Genomic DNA, 15568 nt, shown 5'->3' with positions numbered 1-15568 from the left:
CTGAAAGCGTTCATCTGCGATGTCTACCCGGACATGCCCACGCGGGAACTCTCGGAGTTTCTGCAGACGGTTGCGCGAGGTTGCTCCGGGCGGAAAGCCAGTCTTCTGCTGTTCCAGGCGGTCATGTTCGTGGCCGTGACGACGATCAAGGAGCAGCATCTGCGGGATGCGGGATATCGCTCGCGGCGGGCGGCCCAGGCTGAGTTCTTTAACCGGGTGAAGGTAATAACGGAATTCCGGCATCCCGCATATATGTACTGCCGCTGACACAGACAGCTACTTTATGACTTTGACTATGACCAAGACCCGACTGTGATGGTGCAGTCGCTGCTCATGATGACTTACCAGCATAACAGCCTGTATCATCACAAAGATCCGTGGTACTGGATGGGGGTAGCTGTGTCGGTAGCGCATCGGCTAGGCCTGCGTCGCGATCCGGGCGATAGTCGACGGCACCAACGGATTCTGTGGTGGACGCTCTACATGAGAGACACCCTTCTGGCGCTAGCGTTCCAGAAGGTGCCCTTGATCGAGGACCAAGAGCACAGTGTCCGGCAGCCGACGATCGATGACTTCGATCTCGACTCCAGCGGGTCAGCGTCAGCAGAGATTCTTCCATCCGGAAGACGAAAGCAGATGGCGATTGTCTTTGTCGAGAAGGCCAAGCTGGCAGTCTTTATCCGTCAGTGCCTTTCCTCGCAGAAGGCGTCTTTGCTTCATCAGCACAGGCCGCCAGGGCTTGGTCCAGGAGAGCCGGCGCTAGACGCATCGACTGCGAGACAATACATCCGCTTGCTGGAAGACTGGCATGGAGCTCTGCCTCCATCCGCTCAGTACCCGACGATGCCAGTGGCAGCTAGTCAAGAAGAAGAGACATTATATTCCCACCGAGCCCTGCTCCAGGCGCTCTATCTCTCATTCTCCATCATCCTCCACCGCGCACATCCGGACCCGTTTGTGCGGCACACAATCTTCTCGGCAACCGACCAACTCCTAGCAATCGTCCAGGACCTGCAGCAGCGGGGGCTGATCCGGACGCTGTCGACGACAGACGTGCTGATTATCCTGCGGGGATTCGTGGCCTCGATAACCACCGGCTGCGAAGAAGATGATCGCCGGTGCCAACGACGGAGGGTGGGAGCCGTCCTGCGGAACGAGATCCTTCCGCGGTTTCAGCAGGATTGTCTGGCGGACGATGTGGCGAGCGTCTTGCTGGATGCTATTAGGGAAAATACATGTAATCTATAGACATGAATCTCGATGAATGACTGTTTGAGTTACAAACTTCGATAGATAGGTCGTTTTCATTGTCTTCGACGTTAGGCTAACAAGGGGGAAACATGGCATGGACACTTCAAGAGCATGGGTTTATGTAATAAACGGACTGTTTGAGGCGTCACGATGTCACGGTAGCTCAATAGAGACAGAGATTGCAAGTTTCTTGTGAAGAAATCTAAACAAATACATAGGGTAGTATATAGCCAGGGAGATATTTCTTGTTGATATACACAGCAGTCAGTCGCAATGAAACAAATAAAAGGAGAAGGAATGATGAGTACTTCCTTGATCAAAAGCCAATTCCCTTTTGTTTATTAATCTATTAATATACCATCATGACACAAGTATGGTACACGATATACATATTTAACTCCATCCCTAGCTTGCCAAGTATTCATTAGTTGGTCTGATCGTCTCCTTCGCCTGACTCCGAATGCATGGTACCGGTGAGATTGGGACCAGTGAGAAGAGCTCAAGGCCACGAGCGAGTCAGTGGAGAGTGCCGCGTGCGTACTCCGTAGAGTGGAAGTGGAGAAATCCGGTCCGGACTCGGTCCGGAAATGCATACACAATTCCTACTGAGAACAACGTGCAACGATGCCGATATGATAAATTAATCGTCTTTCATTGGTCATTTCTTTCATTGGCGATTGATTGGCCTTTTACCTTCCTAGGCTAAGTTAAGATAGGCAGGTAGGTAGGTACCTAGCTCCATACTCCGTACGTAGTACAGAGTACTCCGTACTCCGTTCTCCATAAACTTATACTCCGTACGGAGTAGTTATAGTGTGGCGTAGACTGTGGAGATTTGACCCATCACTTTATTCCCTTCCGGGGTTGTTCCGCGTTTGTAGATATTAATAATTGGGACATTTAAAGGTGGGATAAAATATCATCTGGTGTGTATCTACTCCGTAGACGATGAAAAGAAGGGAATTGATAATTGATAATATTCTTTTTCTAGACTCTTGCAGATAAGATGTTTTCTATCTGATAAAAGGAAAAAGAAAAAAAAAAGGAGTCGAGGAAATAAGTCAAGCTACCGGACATGGTACCTAGCCTAGGAAACTGATAAGACTATCTATCTATTCCGATTGAACTTCATCCTGCAGGTACATTTCGGTAGGGAATGTAATGATAATTCTTCCATTTTAGGGTTTCTAATTTTTTTTTTGAAAAAAAAAAGGGATAGAGAAAAAAATAGACTAGAAATGACTGTGTATGAATATGGAAATAAATGAATAATGGAACAAGTTTTCTCTGTTCTGGAGATATAAAATATCATATATATACTGCTATACTGATAGGATATATACTGCCTGCTGCATAATAAACAAGAAAAGAGCTCAATCAATCAATCACATCGCATCGCATCGCATTGCATCACAGTATACTGCGTATCAAGATATCATCGGTCCGAGTCATATCCATCAGATCAACCAAACCAACCAATCATGTAAACCAACTCAAGAAACAATCTTCTTATTCAAGAACAAAGTCTGCACATTACAGAACCCCTTCAGACCATTGGCACCCCACTCGGTGCCGATACCACTCTCCTTGTGCCCCCCGAACGGCGCAATGGGCGACAAGTCAAAGTGCGTGTTGATCCAGACGTTGCCCGCCTGCAGCTGCCGTGCCACGCGGGACGCCTTGCTCAGGTCCTTGGTCCACACGGACGCGTCCAGACCCATGTTCTTGTTGTTGGCGCGCTCGATCACTTCCTCTTCTGTGCTCCAGGAGAGGAGGGGGACGATGGGGCCTGCAGAAGTAGACTAGTTAGAGTCCGGTCCGGTCTGTAGGCAGACAAGGTGCTTGTCCATGGGGGTAGGGTGCATACCAAACGGCTCCTCCACGACAATGCGCGAGTCCTCCGGAGGCCGGTCAATGACGGTCAGCATGATGAAGTAGCCCGGCGACAGCTCGATCTCGCCGCCGCAGGCGACCTTCCAGCTCTGGGTCTTGATGTCGTTGAAGAAGGTCTTGACGCGATCGTACTGCATCGAGTTCTGCAGCGGGCCGTGGCTGATGCCCGGCTGGGAGCCGTCGCCGAGCGTGTAGGACTTGACGTGCTTGACGAGGCATTCCTTGAACTCCTCGTAGATGCTCTCGTGGACGTAGATGCGTTTGAGGTTGAGGCAGATCTGATAGAATTAGCTTCCGCGGGAGGCTGTTGTAGGGAAGATACATACCTGGCCTGAGTTCAGGAATGCAAAGAAGGCCACCTTCTCTGCGACCTTGTCAACGTTGACGTCGGGGAAGACAATGGCAGGGTCGTTGCCACCGCTGTACATTATTAGCACATCTTCATCCTCTTCACTGTCCTGGCTGATCTTACAGTTCCAGGGTAACTCTCTTCAGAGTCTTGCTAGCACTCTGCAACACCAGTTTGCCGGTCGTGGTAGACCCAGTAAAACTGATCTTGTCGATGCCAGGGTGGCTGGTCAGCCATGGGCCCAGGTTGTCGTCTCCGCTGAGGGACTGGACAACACCGGGCGGGAAGAATCGCTGCGCCAGTTCGACGAGCTTCAGACCGCAGTAGGGGGTGAATGGGCTGGATGCCGTCAGTCAACTGTCATGGATGGCTTAGGGCGATGCACTTACGAAGGCTTCACGATAATGACGTTTCCGGTCAGCAAAGCTGGAGCAATCTTACCCGTGGCAAGCAACAGAGGGAAGTTCCACGGGATGATAGCCGCAACAACGCCAATGGGCGTGTAGCGCGTGATGACCGTGCGATGCTCGTTCTCCTCGATCAGGTCCTCCGGTAGCTTGATGGTGGCCATGCCGCGCATCCACTCAATAGCGCAGTCGGTCTCGGCATCAGCTTGAGGAATCTGCTGGCATTAGTAGACTTGCACGAGTACAATCCCTAGTAGAGATGATCACCCACCGGCTTGCCCTGCTCCGAGATGAGCAGGTCGCGGAACTCCGTCAGCAGCTGGTCCACCGCATCCGCAAAGGCGAGAACGGCCTTCTTGCGCTCCTCGTACGGCACCTTGGACCACGTCTTGAAGGCCTCCTTGGCTGCTTTCACTGCGGCGTCCACGTCCTCCTCGTGGCCACGGGCACCTCGGCCTTGGGCTGCAGGTTGACCGGGTTGAGGCCGTGGCGAGTCTTGGCCGTCGGGGCGCTCTTCCCGTTGATGATCTGGATGAAGCCGTCCTTGAAGTCGAGGGGAGCGTTTTTGGCGTCTCCGTTGACGGCAGGTCGGATAGCCATGGTGTCTGTTGATCGCAGTATCTCTCTCTTTCTTTGTATAACATGAGGAATTGATCAGGAGGGAAGAAAACGTCTCGTCTGGTCTGATCTGGCTGGCGAAGGAGTTAATGATGATGATGACGATGAATCCCCACGGGGTCCCCGGGCGACATCTCGATCTTATACAACTCCCGAGCACGGTCTCTCGTCCCCGGCCTCTTGAACGTTCCCCCAGGAACCGTGAACCCTATCCGAGATGCAGGGAAACAGGTAGCAGATTGCCCTTGTACAGGACGAGTTGCCCGCTGCGCTGCAGGCACCCGGTCCGTCCCCCGCGGTCCGCGCAGAGGAAGTGGAGTGGTAAGTGAACTTAGGTCGCGGCGGCGACTCGAATGGGGATCTGAAGTTTGGGACTTTGAATTAGTCGGAGTCCGACGATCCTGCAGGCATACAGGCACGCACCGGTCGAGTCATGCCGGAATAGGCAATATGTGTCGCTGGCCTGGATGTCTTCATCCGGGTTATTTTCGTTGAAGTCGAAAGAGAAAAGCATACACTTTCGGCAATCGACATTCTCAGATCAGATCGACAGAAGAGGAAGCTTATGATGCTGCTACGAGGGGTCCATTACTGTGGTCAAGCCAGTGTACAGTACTCTGGTTGAGGTGTTGATTTCCGTGGTACTAATAGTGCATTCCCGCCGGCGGACCCATCCGCTTGGATATATCGTGGGGAATCCGGAGAGAACTCCTATCAATGAATTTCCACAGAATAATGCTTAATTGTCAGCAGCACGTAGACCATTACCACAGTCATATCCTCAAGAGAGAAGAAACTACAATCTAAAGAATTATTTAGTTAGGGACATACATATGACATACCACCAGATTATATAGATCGCCAGAATGACACCCGCCAACATTGTTTTGCGCGCTTTCCCGTAAGAAAGAGAAAGAGACAGGCACTCCAGATACTCCACCGCCATACCGTTACGCATGTCTTTTTTGTTTTTTTTTTCGTTTGTTTCGTTTCGTTTCATTCCGCCCCGCCCTGCATGTTCTCCACTGGTTCGAACCCCAGGAAATCAATCAGATTTCTCTCTGAAGGAAACAAACTTCAGAACCGAGGGAGGCAGACGTGCTGTTTTTGCAATCGATGCACACGATGTACTGTGTGTACAACTACATCGGTCCGGAAGCGCGGACCGAAACTTGCTCTTTAGTACAAAGTGGCAATGCAATGAATGCCATGCCAGAGCGAAATAGCAAAGTTTCAGCTTCCTCAAGCCAGAGAAACTTCAAAGTGACTTCCCGTTCGATGTCATGTCCATCAGATAGTCGACCTCGTGAAGGCCTACCCCGGACATCATCGTCTGAAAAATGTCGTTCTCGGGCGCCATCATACTCGAAGGCGTCTCACTAGCAAATCCAAAATTCACGCCCAATGACGGCGCGAATGGAGTGTCCGGAATGGAGGAACCGGTCATGGCCAGCTTCATCTTGACGTCCGACATGGTGCCGTAGTCCACCATCGACCAGAGAATCTCCTCTGTGGTGGGATCCAGGTCATGGACGATATAATATGGGTCCAGCAGACGGGCGAATTTGTAGCCTTGGGAATGGAAATCCCGCAGTCGAAGCATCTGCAAAGAGGTAAGAATAGATGGAAAAGAAAAAAGACACGTAGGGGAACAAGAGGAGGAAGGACACAGGTACATACCATATTCGAAGCATGATTCCACATCCCAGACATTTTCTCTAGGATGTTGAGACTCTGCTGGAAGTGTTTCAAGATACCGGAGCCATGTCCACCTCTGGAACGTTCCGAGTGGAAGTTCAACGAGTGAACTCCCCCCGCGATGGTCGTAGCATAAGCATAAAATGACGCCTCAACGTGGCAGCCAGAATGAATCGCCTCCTCCAGCAGATTCGTTAGTTTCGTAGCATGTTCACAGCCGACCTGGAAGGCACGCGACGAGAAACTGCCCGGAGTCTTCGAGCCGAGTCGTCGCAGACGCAATCGGAGAAGGAATGGATGGTTGAGCAGGCAATGGCACAGGTGGAAGACCGTATGGGCAAAGATCAGATGGCCTACGCTCTGGTGGTCAATGTTGCCCTCCGGGGTCAGATTCTCGCTGATCATCTCGCTGATGGACCGTGAGCCAATCTGAGAATACGACTCGACTAGCAGAAGCGACGAGTTGATGGACGCAAATTCGGATCGCGAGTCCCACGGCGGGATCTCGTCGACGTTGCGTTCGTGGAGGACGTACCGGGCGCAGCGACCCAGAATGGACGCCGCCAGGATGGTAAGCGTAAAGTTGCCCGGAATGCTGCGAACATCGGCATTCCAGTTGAGCAGCTGACTGAGCGTCGGCGTCTTCTCCCGGCCTCCCTCTCGAAAGGTGTGCTCATCGCATGGCAACTGTACGTGGCAATCTTCGTCTGAAAGCGCTGGCGGACGGGCCCTCCCACACGAGACAAGCTTGTCCAGCAGATAGACCGACCAAAAGACTCGTCTCCGCTCTTCTTGCTCCACGTAGGAGAGCCATTCGCTGGGCTCCTTCATCAGATGTAGATCTTGGGAAATCCGGACGGCGAGACCGATCTTCAACCATCCGGAGCTGATCCGCCCGGCTGAATTCGAATTAGCGATGCCATTGATGAGGAAAACGAGTAATCATACCGGTAAAATCCACAATCGCCAGTAAATTGGTCGTTTGTGCCAGATGCAGATTCGGAATGTCTTCCACCGTGAGGTGGTCTTGAAGAACCGAGAGCCAGGCCTCTCGGGCATATGCCGCTGCCGCTTCATGCACTCGTCCTTGATAATATTCGTGGTCTGACCATCGAAGAGCCAAGGCGAGCACGGCCAGGACTAGGCATTTAGGTAACAAGCCTTTCTCCAGCTTGTATCGGAAGGACGCTTCTTGAAAGTATGAGTATGGCTGGTTATGGGCATGAAGAAAGTAGGTGTCGACAAGAGAATTCAGGACTGGTTGCGGAGGGAGTGTTTTGTATGATCTGAGCGTCGAGTTAGATGCGGATTGACGAGACGCAGCGAAAGAAGACAACGAGGTAATGGAGGGTCGTTATAGCATACACGACATTCGGGTCTTCCCTAGAATCCTCCAAATCCGACAGGGTCGCACGTCGGACCCGTTTCGAACCCGCAGAAGGAGTGGCCGTGAAATTATGCGACGGCGATGTTTCTTCAGGGCTAGCCGACGACTCGATCGCCACACCCCTATCAACAAGTCTGATAAGCACTCCAACGCGGTGCAAGAATTTTCAGGAGGAACGGACCTTGTCTCCTGCGGCGCCTGGCCGCTGAGTTCTGCCAATTTCGACTCGATTGTGCGTAATCGTTGCAACAGCTCCGACTAGAGGATATCGGTATCGTCGTCAGTATCAATATCACATGGTTCGTCGCAGCAGATGACGCACGTTGTTGAAACTGGATACAAACGACATCGAGTGGTGGTCGCCGACGGTGGCCGAATACGGCTCGTAATGGCAAGGGCGATTGTTTCGTTGGCAGTGACTGCATGTCGGGCGTTCTCCCGAACATTTGGTCTTCTTCTGGCTGTACGAGACTCAGTCAGCTGTATAACATCAGACCGTGGCAGCAGACTGCTGGCGTACCGGCAGTTGGTGCACGCCTGGCGGATGCGCTTAATGCGCTCTGTCGGGGCGGACCGCTGCTCAGCGTCCATCACGGTGTCTGGCAGCAGACGGGATCGCACGTCGACAATGGGCGAGTTCACACGGCGTCATCACATCAGTGTCTTCGTCTGTCGAGTCGACGAGATGAGGTCGAGATCGAGAGGCGACTAGACGTGACGTTGGTCGTGCGATCACGTTTGATCCCGTGACGAGATCGGGTTTGTGCGGGGTATCGGGCTGCTGGAGTTTGTTCGCGGCCAACCCCTATGGAATTTAAGAATCAATTCAATAAACCTTGGAAAAGAACCCGACCCCGTGGGGGGCGCAGGCCCGGCGCCTCCCGACCCAGTTAAGACATTCCCAAGAAGTGGGCTGGGGACATTATGCACATGGCCATTGGATGCTGTTCTTAGTGCTCTGCAACGCCGTATCCAGCCCCTGGACGGTGAGCGAGCAGCCAATGATTCGGCAATGATTCCGGCTAGTGGATACGCAATGCGTCTCACCAACGAAGCAATTATCGGCAGTTTCATTTCTCATCTATTCTACATACACAATTGTCAACAATTGAAAGTACCTAGGTCGAACACAAATGAGTAGCTACTGCTCAGGTGTTCGTGTGTGAGGATGTTTGTGCGATCCACGGAATTACTTAATTCCGTATGTGGGTGAGCGCAATCCCGCCAACCGGATGCGGTATCATAAGCGAACACTGACCATCGGGTTGGCAGGCGCCAGGGCCCATGTTTAGCGGGTGGACCCAGACCCGCTGGAAGTTGAAGTTGACACTGGGTCGAACAGGAAGTCCTGACGCGTCAGGATTCCTGGAATCTGCTGCTACAGCTTTGCTTTGGTTTTGTTGATAAGGAAGGAATCCCAGTCGACGGGTCGTCGCTGCTGGAACTGCTTCACGCCGTACGCGCCTTCCGAATCGGGCCGCATCATCTCGTCGAACAGCGCCTGGATGCCGGCCGCCTGCTGTTCTCCACCGGCATGCGCCCAGCTCAATCGGACCAACTCCTTCGCCATGCGCGATCCTCCCGGCGACGACCCCCGGAGCCGTGTCAGGAGACTGTCCAGCAGGCCCTGAAGCCGCTCCTGGTCGTCGGCAACCTCCGCAATGGCCCCCAGTGACTTCAGTTCCGTCGCCGCCACGGGGCGCGCTGAGAGCATGGCTTCGCGCGTGAAAGCCGTCCCCCATTCCCGGGCAACGTACTTGGAGATGGTGGCGGGACACAGACCCAGCTTGACTTCGCTCAACGTGAAGGCTGCGCTCTTGACGCTGATGCGGATATCACATGCGAACGCCAATCCAATGCCGCCGCCAAACGTGGGCCCGCTCACACAGGCAATCGTCACCTTGGGTGAGTTGTCAATGACCTCCAACAGCTTGGTGAGCAGTTCAAACATGGTTGTGCTTTTGGAACCGCCCTGACCGACCGATGTGCTGTCTTTTCCGAGGTCCATTCCGGTACAGAAGAATTTCCCATTGGCCGTGATGGCAATCCGGCTGATGGTGGGATCCGCGTTGGCGCTTTCGAACACCTCCGTCAGTTGGGAGATCATGTTCCTGGTCAGTGCATTCCCGTTCTTGGGTCGGTTCAGGACTACCTTCAGGTTCACGCCGGAGCGGTAAACCTGCAGGTCGCCCGCATCTCGTTCAAGAGTCCAGTCTAGTTTGGGACTGGCCGAACCGGAGTTTCCCCGAGTCGGCCGACAGTGCTTCGTGGCAAGGGCGGTTCCAGCGCGACTGTCGTTCGTCTTCCCGAGCTGTTGCGAGATCCAATGGCCCGTCTCGACCAGCTTCAACAGATCGACCCCGGTATCAATGCCTGCATTCTGGAACATGTAGACGAGATCCTCGGTGGCCACGTTGCCCTTGGCTCCGGGAGCGAAGGGACATCCGCCGAGGCCACCAACACTGCTGTCGAACGTGCGAATTCCGGAATTGTATGCCTCCCACGCGTTCGCCAGCGCCTGGCCATAGGTATCGTGAAAGTGGCCCGCCAGTTGGTTAAGCGGAACGCCGTTGCTTACCAAGTATGCGATCAGGGAGCGGACCTGGGCTGGGGTCCCAACTCCTAGTGTGTCTCCCAAGCTGACTTCATAGCATCCCATGTCTAGTAGTTCCTTCACACAGGTGTACACTGCTTCGGGCGGCGTTGGGCCGTCATAGGGATCGGCGAAGATGCATGACACATAACTGAACCATGTCAGTAGACCGCAAGGATAGGACGGACGATGCCTTACCCTCTGACCGCGACTCCCGCGGACTTAGCTTTTGCTGCGACGGCTTTTGCTCGCTCGATGCCTTGCTGGACGGTGCAGTTGATGTTGGCCTTGCTGAAGCCCTCGGTGGCGCTGATGAAGACGGCGACCTCCTTGACGCCGTGCTGCAGGGCGATGTCAAGGCCTTTGGTGTTGGGCACGAGTACAGGCAGGCGGAGATGCGTCTTTTCTTTCAACAACTTCTTGACGGGTTCACTGGAGAGGAGGGTGCGGCAGTCTGCCAGCTGGGGAATGGCTTTGGGCGAGACAACGGATGTCAGTTCGATGATCTGCAAGCCGGTCTGCTCGAGGCGCTGGATCAGTTCCAGCTTGACGGGGGTGGGAACGTTCTTTCGGATGTTCTGGAGGCCATCTCGAGGGCCGACCTCAACGATGCGGACTGACATGAGCTGGAAGTTCGGATGACGTAGTTGAAATGGTGAACTTGGATATCTTCAAGAAGCCATCTATCTGATGAAGGTAAAGGAAGCTGGAAATTACCTAACGCGATCTCGCAACGTAGTTAATCAATCAAATAATTAATGGAGTGATATAATGAAAGATAGAATGAACGCGATGCAGGCAAGTATGTTCTCCTCCTTGTGCTACATACCCAGTCTTCCTCGAAGATAGACAATCAGATCGGCATGGGCATGGGCATGCCCGAAGCCGAAGCCGAGGATAGGCCCGCGTGCCTCCACGGAAATCCGGTCCGGGTTGCGGGCTGCGGGCTGCGGGCTGCGGGCTACCCTGGTCCTCCACGTGCCGTCAGCGAACCCTAAAAAGTAGATACCTCGTCTGGACCGACGACTAATATCCACATGCGGAACGTATCTGTACTCCATACTGCGTATCCGGGACATTTACCTAGGTAATTCCTAACAGGTCCCTAGCTTAGCTTCGTAGGTAAGAGCTTCAGTCAGGCACGGAGTACTCCGTATGTACATACAGTACCTATGTCCCCGCGGGGTAGACGACACCGCCCGCATTCACGGTGTTACTACCCCGAGTCCCCGGACCTGGGGCAATTAGCAGAGCAGGGCAGCAGGGAAAACGGGTCGGACCGGGGGAGGAAGGAGTACAATGAAATTGCCTTGGCGAGGGATACTGTACCGTTGTACGGAGTATGCTTCTGGGAAGTCACGAGTGTTTGTAAAAGAGGAATATGGTCAGGCAAAGTAGATAGATGAATTGATGCCTTAGTGACGGATAAGACATGAAAAAGTGTCAAAATGACGGTAGACTATTGACAGCGTGCAGAGACTTGGACTGAGCAAAAAGAAAGTTGTATAAAATGGGAGAAGAAGAATAATAAGTAATAAAGGTTCTGGAAATTTTTTTTTACTTTTAGATATGACAAAAAAAATTTAGTCTTTACGTTAAACGATCTGATAGAAATAAATATATAAAATATACCCTTTTTTTTATCCAATATAGGGATTTATATAGATTCAACAAACCTAAAACCTTCTTTTATAAATTTAGGATATTTATTTTTTTTTAAAAAAAAAGCCAAATCAACTTTATGTAAATACATCGCTGGAGGATGTAGAAAGATTATTATTTGATAACAATAACAATATTCAAATTCTTTTAAAAACAAGGATAAATAAGCTATAGTATTTCAACAATTATCGAATTATTTAAAAAGTTCAGTTCTCCTATGGATGAGGCAACGCAAGTAAAAAATAGAGAAAATTTTTTACTTGATTATTCTTATATTTCTTATGGAGATGGAAAGATTGTGGATTCTCCTGCGATGACAGTAGGATGAGGATTTCTGCAAATTATATTGATTATATTATTGGCGCTGGTGAACAGATAAGTCGATGGATAGCCAAATGTCACAGGAGCATGAATGTAGTTGATGTACTGGATACACACCAGAAGTAGACGAACCATTCTTCAGTTATCCTGTACTGTAATAATTATACATTGATTCATCTATCTCGTCTTAACAAAAGCAAAGCCAAGCAAATAAATGAAAGACAGACAAACAGATAGACTTTCTTTACAGCTTCGCCCTCGTCGTCTTCTTCAACTTCCGCACCAACTCATTCCCAATCCCCCGAATCAAATGCTTCTTATACTTCCCACTGCCCGTCTTGGGCAGGTCCGCGCCCACCTCCTGATCGCCGATCCAGAAGATGTACTGCGGCGCCTTGGTCCGGCCCAGCACCTCCATCACCCATGCGCGGACCTCGTCGTCTGTCAGCTTGCGGGTTGTATTCCCTGCGAGGCGCAGGAAGGCTCCGACGACCTCGCCGTAGCGCTCGTTTTCGAGGCCTACGACGCAGGCTTCGCTGATGGAGGGGTGGGCGATTAGTCGCTCTTCGATCTCGGTGGGGGAGATGTTCTCGCCGCCTGGAATTCAGTTAGTTAGTTGCTTTTACTGGGAGAGATAGATGAGGTGATATAATGTACTGTACGCACCCCTGATGATAAGATCCTTGATCCTCCCCGTAATATGCCCGTAGCCCTCCTCGTCGATAAAGCCCTCGTCGCCCGTGTGCATCCACAGCGTGCCATTCTCGTCCCGCCGCATCGCCTCTTTCGTCTTCTCCTCGTCCTTCCAGTACCCCGTCTGCAGGGCAAACCCGCTCGTGCAGATCTCGCCGCGCTGTCCCCGGGGGACGATGTTGCCGTGCTTGTCGATCACCTTCGCGCTCGTGTGCGGCAGGACGCGGCCCAGCGTTTTGGCCATCTTTTCTGGCGGATCGTCCAGTGACGTGATGAAGGTCACCGGGCTGGTTTCGGTCATGCCGTAGGCGATCAGCATCCCCTGGACGCGCATCTTCTCGCGCAGCTGGTGCATGAGCGGTGCTGGAACAGGCGAGCCCGCAGCCAGGCCGGTGCGCAGCGTGTTGATCTGGTATTTGCCTGGCTCCGTGTCCATCACCTCCAGCTCGGCAATGAACATGGTTGGCACGCCCAGGAGTGCTGTCGCTTTCTCCGCCACCACGGCATCCAGCGTCTGTTTTGCGTTGAAGTGGGCGGACGGGAAGATGATGGTGCTGCCATGCGTGAACGAGGCGAGGAAGCCCATGACGAGCCCGAAGCAGTGGAACAGCGGCGGCGGACAGCAGATCACGTCGTCGGTGGTTAGTCGCATGGCTTGGCCGACATATCGGCCGTTGTTGATCAGGTTGCTATCGCAGTCAGTTCAGCCGTATCCCTGTAGGTTGAAGCTTGGGAGAAGGCATACATATGTGTTAACATTGCCGCTTTGGGTAGGCTGGTGGTGCCTATAATAATCTGGTCAGCAGGGCATTACATTGGAAGGACATGGACATTTCCTTGGGTTTCCTACCAGATGTAAACTGCAAATTCAGCACGTCCGACGGCTGAACTTGTTTCTCTGCCCGACGGAGAAACGCATCATTTAAGAACACCGAGTGCCCGCCATTCGTAAATGTGCTGTAGGTTTGTGTTTCCTTGGCCAGGCCTGGCGTTTCCCCTTCTCCCAGGATAACCACGCGCTGTAGCTCTGGAATGGACGACAGCGTGTCGATGTGTGCGGCGAGCGAGCGCGATCCGATGGTCGGCGAGACGAAGATGACTCTGCAGGCTGCAAGAAAGTCAGTCAATCCGGACACAAACTGGTCAATAAGTATGACATACAGCTCCGCGAAACCGCCGACTTGAACTCCTCCGGCGAGTACGTCGTGTTCAGCACCACGACCGGACATCCAATCCTCGCACCACCCAAAAACACCTCAATATACTCGTAGCAATTGCCCGCCATGATGCCGACGCACTGGCCATGGCGCAGCCCGACATCCAGCAGCGCCTTGGCCACCAGCTTGCTGCGCTCAGCGAGCTGGCGATATGTCAGACGGGTAGCCTGCCACGGCACGACGACAGCCTCCTTGTCGCCATACTGCCGCGCTTGCTCTGCGATGACTTGTCCGAGGGTCTTCGTCCAGAGGGGAGGGTGGGTAGGGCCGTGTACCAGCGAGAGATTTGCGCTTGTCGACATTGTTGTGCCGGTCGATACCATTGTGCATTCAAATTCAATCAACTACAGGGAAATTGACGACCAGGTTAATTTTCTACAGGGAATCATCTACTCCATTTATTTATCATGTTGATGATTTCTCCGCAATTTACTATACTTCATTTGTTAGTTAGGGCTCGGACGGCTATGATGGGCCGCGGCGTCCCGGCATTCGGTCCGAAGTCAATCACTCAGGCACTTTCTCTCCTCGCATCTCGGGACAGAAAGCGGGATTGCTGGCGGCAATAAAAGTATTAGCTCCGGGATGACGACTATTAGCTTGGGCCATAGTTAATATAGTTAATAACTTAATCCTGTCTATCTTATCGCATGTATGCATCTTCTGCGGGCACGTCGCATCCCTCACAATGGCATCCTCCCAACCCTTCCCCGTCGAACAGTCCAACCTTGACCTGCGCGGACCAGCCTTTGTGGCCAACCGAGAGAATTGGATTCCGGTGCTGGAGCGGTTCGAAAAGTCGCTCAAGGATGTGTCTGCCGAGGGGACGGATTCTTCTCTATCGCGACATCAAGAGCGCGGGCAGTTGCTGCGTATGTCAGAATAAATAAATTAAAAAAAAATACACAAAATGAAAATAGGGAAACCAATTGATGCTAACTAACTGCTTCAGCCCGAGATAGGATTTCTCTCCTCCTAGACCAAGACTCGCCGTTCCTTGAACTCGGATGTTTTGCAGGATTCGGGAACCCCGATTCGACGCCCTGCGCCAATCTCATTGCGGGGATTGGCAGTGTGAGGTCAGTAAACATTTACAAAATATCTTGAGTCTGGCTTTAATCTTGCCAATGGCTTTCCGTCGACTGACATTGTCTGACGAATGTCTAGTGGCCGGCCATGCCTGCTGATGTCGCATATTCCCACCCAGAGCGGCGGTGCCTGGAATGAGATGACCGGTAGGAAGCAACCAACCAAGCGTAGAGACAGTTTACTGAGTAATTTCAGTCATCAAAGTCAACCGGATCATGGAAATCGGGTTCGAGAATGACCTTCCCCTCATCTCGTTGGTGCAGTCGGTAGGCAGCCCTTCGACAGACACTAGCTACTTGCCTGCTAACTGGTATGCTGTATACTAGGCCGGCGTCTTCCTCCCCCAGCAATTCCGCGTCTTCCACAAAGGCGGCCAGCTCTTCCGCGACC

General features: G+C 52.4%; 9 protein-coding genes across 9 annotated transcripts in view; 3 read left to right on the top strand and 6 right to left on the bottom strand.

Moving 5' to 3' along the window:
- Window positions 1-315: 315 nt before the first annotated feature.
- VTN77DRAFT_4979 (uncharacterized protein) lies at window positions 316-1248 on the top strand (the record flags this gene model as incomplete). The annotated part of the gene is made up of 1 exon (XM_069421097.1): window positions 316-1248. One exon carries the CDS (start codon window positions 316-318, stop codon window positions 1246-1248), a length of 933 nt encoding a protein of 310 aa, XP_069277354.1.
- A 1496-nt stretch (window positions 1249-2744) lies between these two features.
- On the bottom strand, window positions 2745-4073 carry VTN77DRAFT_4978 (uncharacterized protein; the record flags this gene model as incomplete). Its single annotated transcript, XM_069421096.1, has 5 exons — window positions 2745-3040; window positions 3119-3422; window positions 3471-3564; window positions 3617-3832; window positions 3883-4073. 5 exons carry the CDS (start codon window positions 4071-4073, stop codon window positions 2745-2747), a joined length of 1101 nt encoding a protein of 366 aa, XP_069277353.1.
- Window positions 4074-4101: 28 nt separating this feature from the next.
- On the bottom strand, window positions 4102-4544 carry VTN77DRAFT_4977 (uncharacterized protein; the record flags this gene model as incomplete). Its single annotated transcript, XM_069421095.1, has 2 exons — window positions 4102-4115; window positions 4172-4544. 2 exons carry the CDS (start codon window positions 4542-4544, stop codon window positions 4102-4104), a joined length of 387 nt encoding a protein of 128 aa, XP_069277352.1.
- A 60-nt stretch (window positions 4545-4604) lies between these two features.
- VTN77DRAFT_4976 (uncharacterized protein) lies at window positions 4605-5032 on the bottom strand (the record flags this gene model as incomplete). Its single annotated transcript, XM_069421094.1, has 2 exons — window positions 4605-4879; window positions 4942-5032. The coding sequence occupies 2 exons, from the start codon at window positions 5030-5032 to the stop codon at window positions 4605-4607; spliced, it is 366 nt and encodes a 121-aa protein (XP_069277351.1).
- Window positions 5033-5776: 744 nt separating this feature from the next.
- Window positions 5777-8194, bottom strand: VTN77DRAFT_4975 (uncharacterized protein; the record flags this gene model as incomplete). Its single annotated transcript, XM_069421093.1, has 7 exons — window positions 5777-6121; window positions 6199-7115; window positions 7165-7502; window positions 7582-7725; window positions 7785-7861; window positions 7926-8064; window positions 8124-8194. 7 exons carry the CDS (start codon window positions 8192-8194, stop codon window positions 5777-5779), a joined length of 2031 nt encoding a protein of 676 aa, XP_069277350.1.
- A 787-nt stretch (window positions 8195-8981) lies between these two features.
- VTN77DRAFT_4974 (uncharacterized protein) lies at window positions 8982-10262 on the bottom strand (the record flags this gene model as incomplete). The annotated part of the gene is made up of 1 exon (XM_069421092.1): window positions 8982-10262. One exon carries the CDS (start codon window positions 10260-10262, stop codon window positions 8982-8984), a length of 1281 nt encoding a protein of 426 aa, XP_069277349.1.
- A 92-nt stretch (window positions 10263-10354) lies between these two features.
- Window positions 10355-10816, top strand: VTN77DRAFT_4973 (uncharacterized protein; the record flags this gene model as incomplete). The annotated part of the gene is made up of 1 exon (XM_069421091.1): window positions 10355-10816. The coding sequence occupies one exon, from the start codon at window positions 10355-10357 to the stop codon at window positions 10814-10816; it is 462 nt and encodes a 153-aa protein (XP_069277348.1).
- Window positions 10817-12423: 1607 nt separating this feature from the next.
- On the bottom strand, window positions 12424-14391 carry VTN77DRAFT_4972 (uncharacterized protein; the record flags this gene model as incomplete). Its single annotated transcript, XM_069421090.1, has 5 exons — window positions 12424-12776; window positions 12846-13561; window positions 13618-13657; window positions 13723-13980; window positions 14034-14391. 5 exons carry the CDS (start codon window positions 14389-14391, stop codon window positions 12424-12426), a joined length of 1725 nt encoding a protein of 574 aa, XP_069277347.1.
- Window positions 14392-14777: 386 nt separating this feature from the next.
- The window catches only part of VTN77DRAFT_4971 (uncharacterized protein), a gene marked incomplete at both ends in the record, with an annotated part of 2074 nt that continues 1283 nt past the window's right edge, over window positions 14778-15568 (top strand). Inside the window, 5 exons of the mRNA XM_069421089.1 lie at window positions 14778-14961; window positions 15042-15168; window positions 15257-15324; window positions 15374-15444; window positions 15505-15534. Of these exons, the coding sequence (XP_069277346.1) occupies window positions 14778-14961; window positions 15042-15168; window positions 15257-15324; window positions 15374-15444; window positions 15505-15534 (480 nt within the window). The remainder of the gene's footprint in view (window positions 14962-15041; window positions 15169-15256; window positions 15325-15373; window positions 15445-15504; window positions 15535-15568) is intronic.

This window comes from Rasamsonia byssochlamydoides (genome assembly GCF_041956645.1).
Source record: "Rasamsonia byssochlamydoides strain NRRL 3658 unplaced genomic scaffold VTN77scaffold_35, whole genome shotgun sequence".
NCBI classification, from domain to species: Eukaryota; Fungi; Ascomycota; class Eurotiomycetes; order Eurotiales; family Trichocomaceae; genus Rasamsonia; species Rasamsonia byssochlamydoides.
The sequence above is the reverse complement of the archived record's forward strand: the minus strand, read 5'-3'. Positions and strand labels throughout refer to the sequence as shown.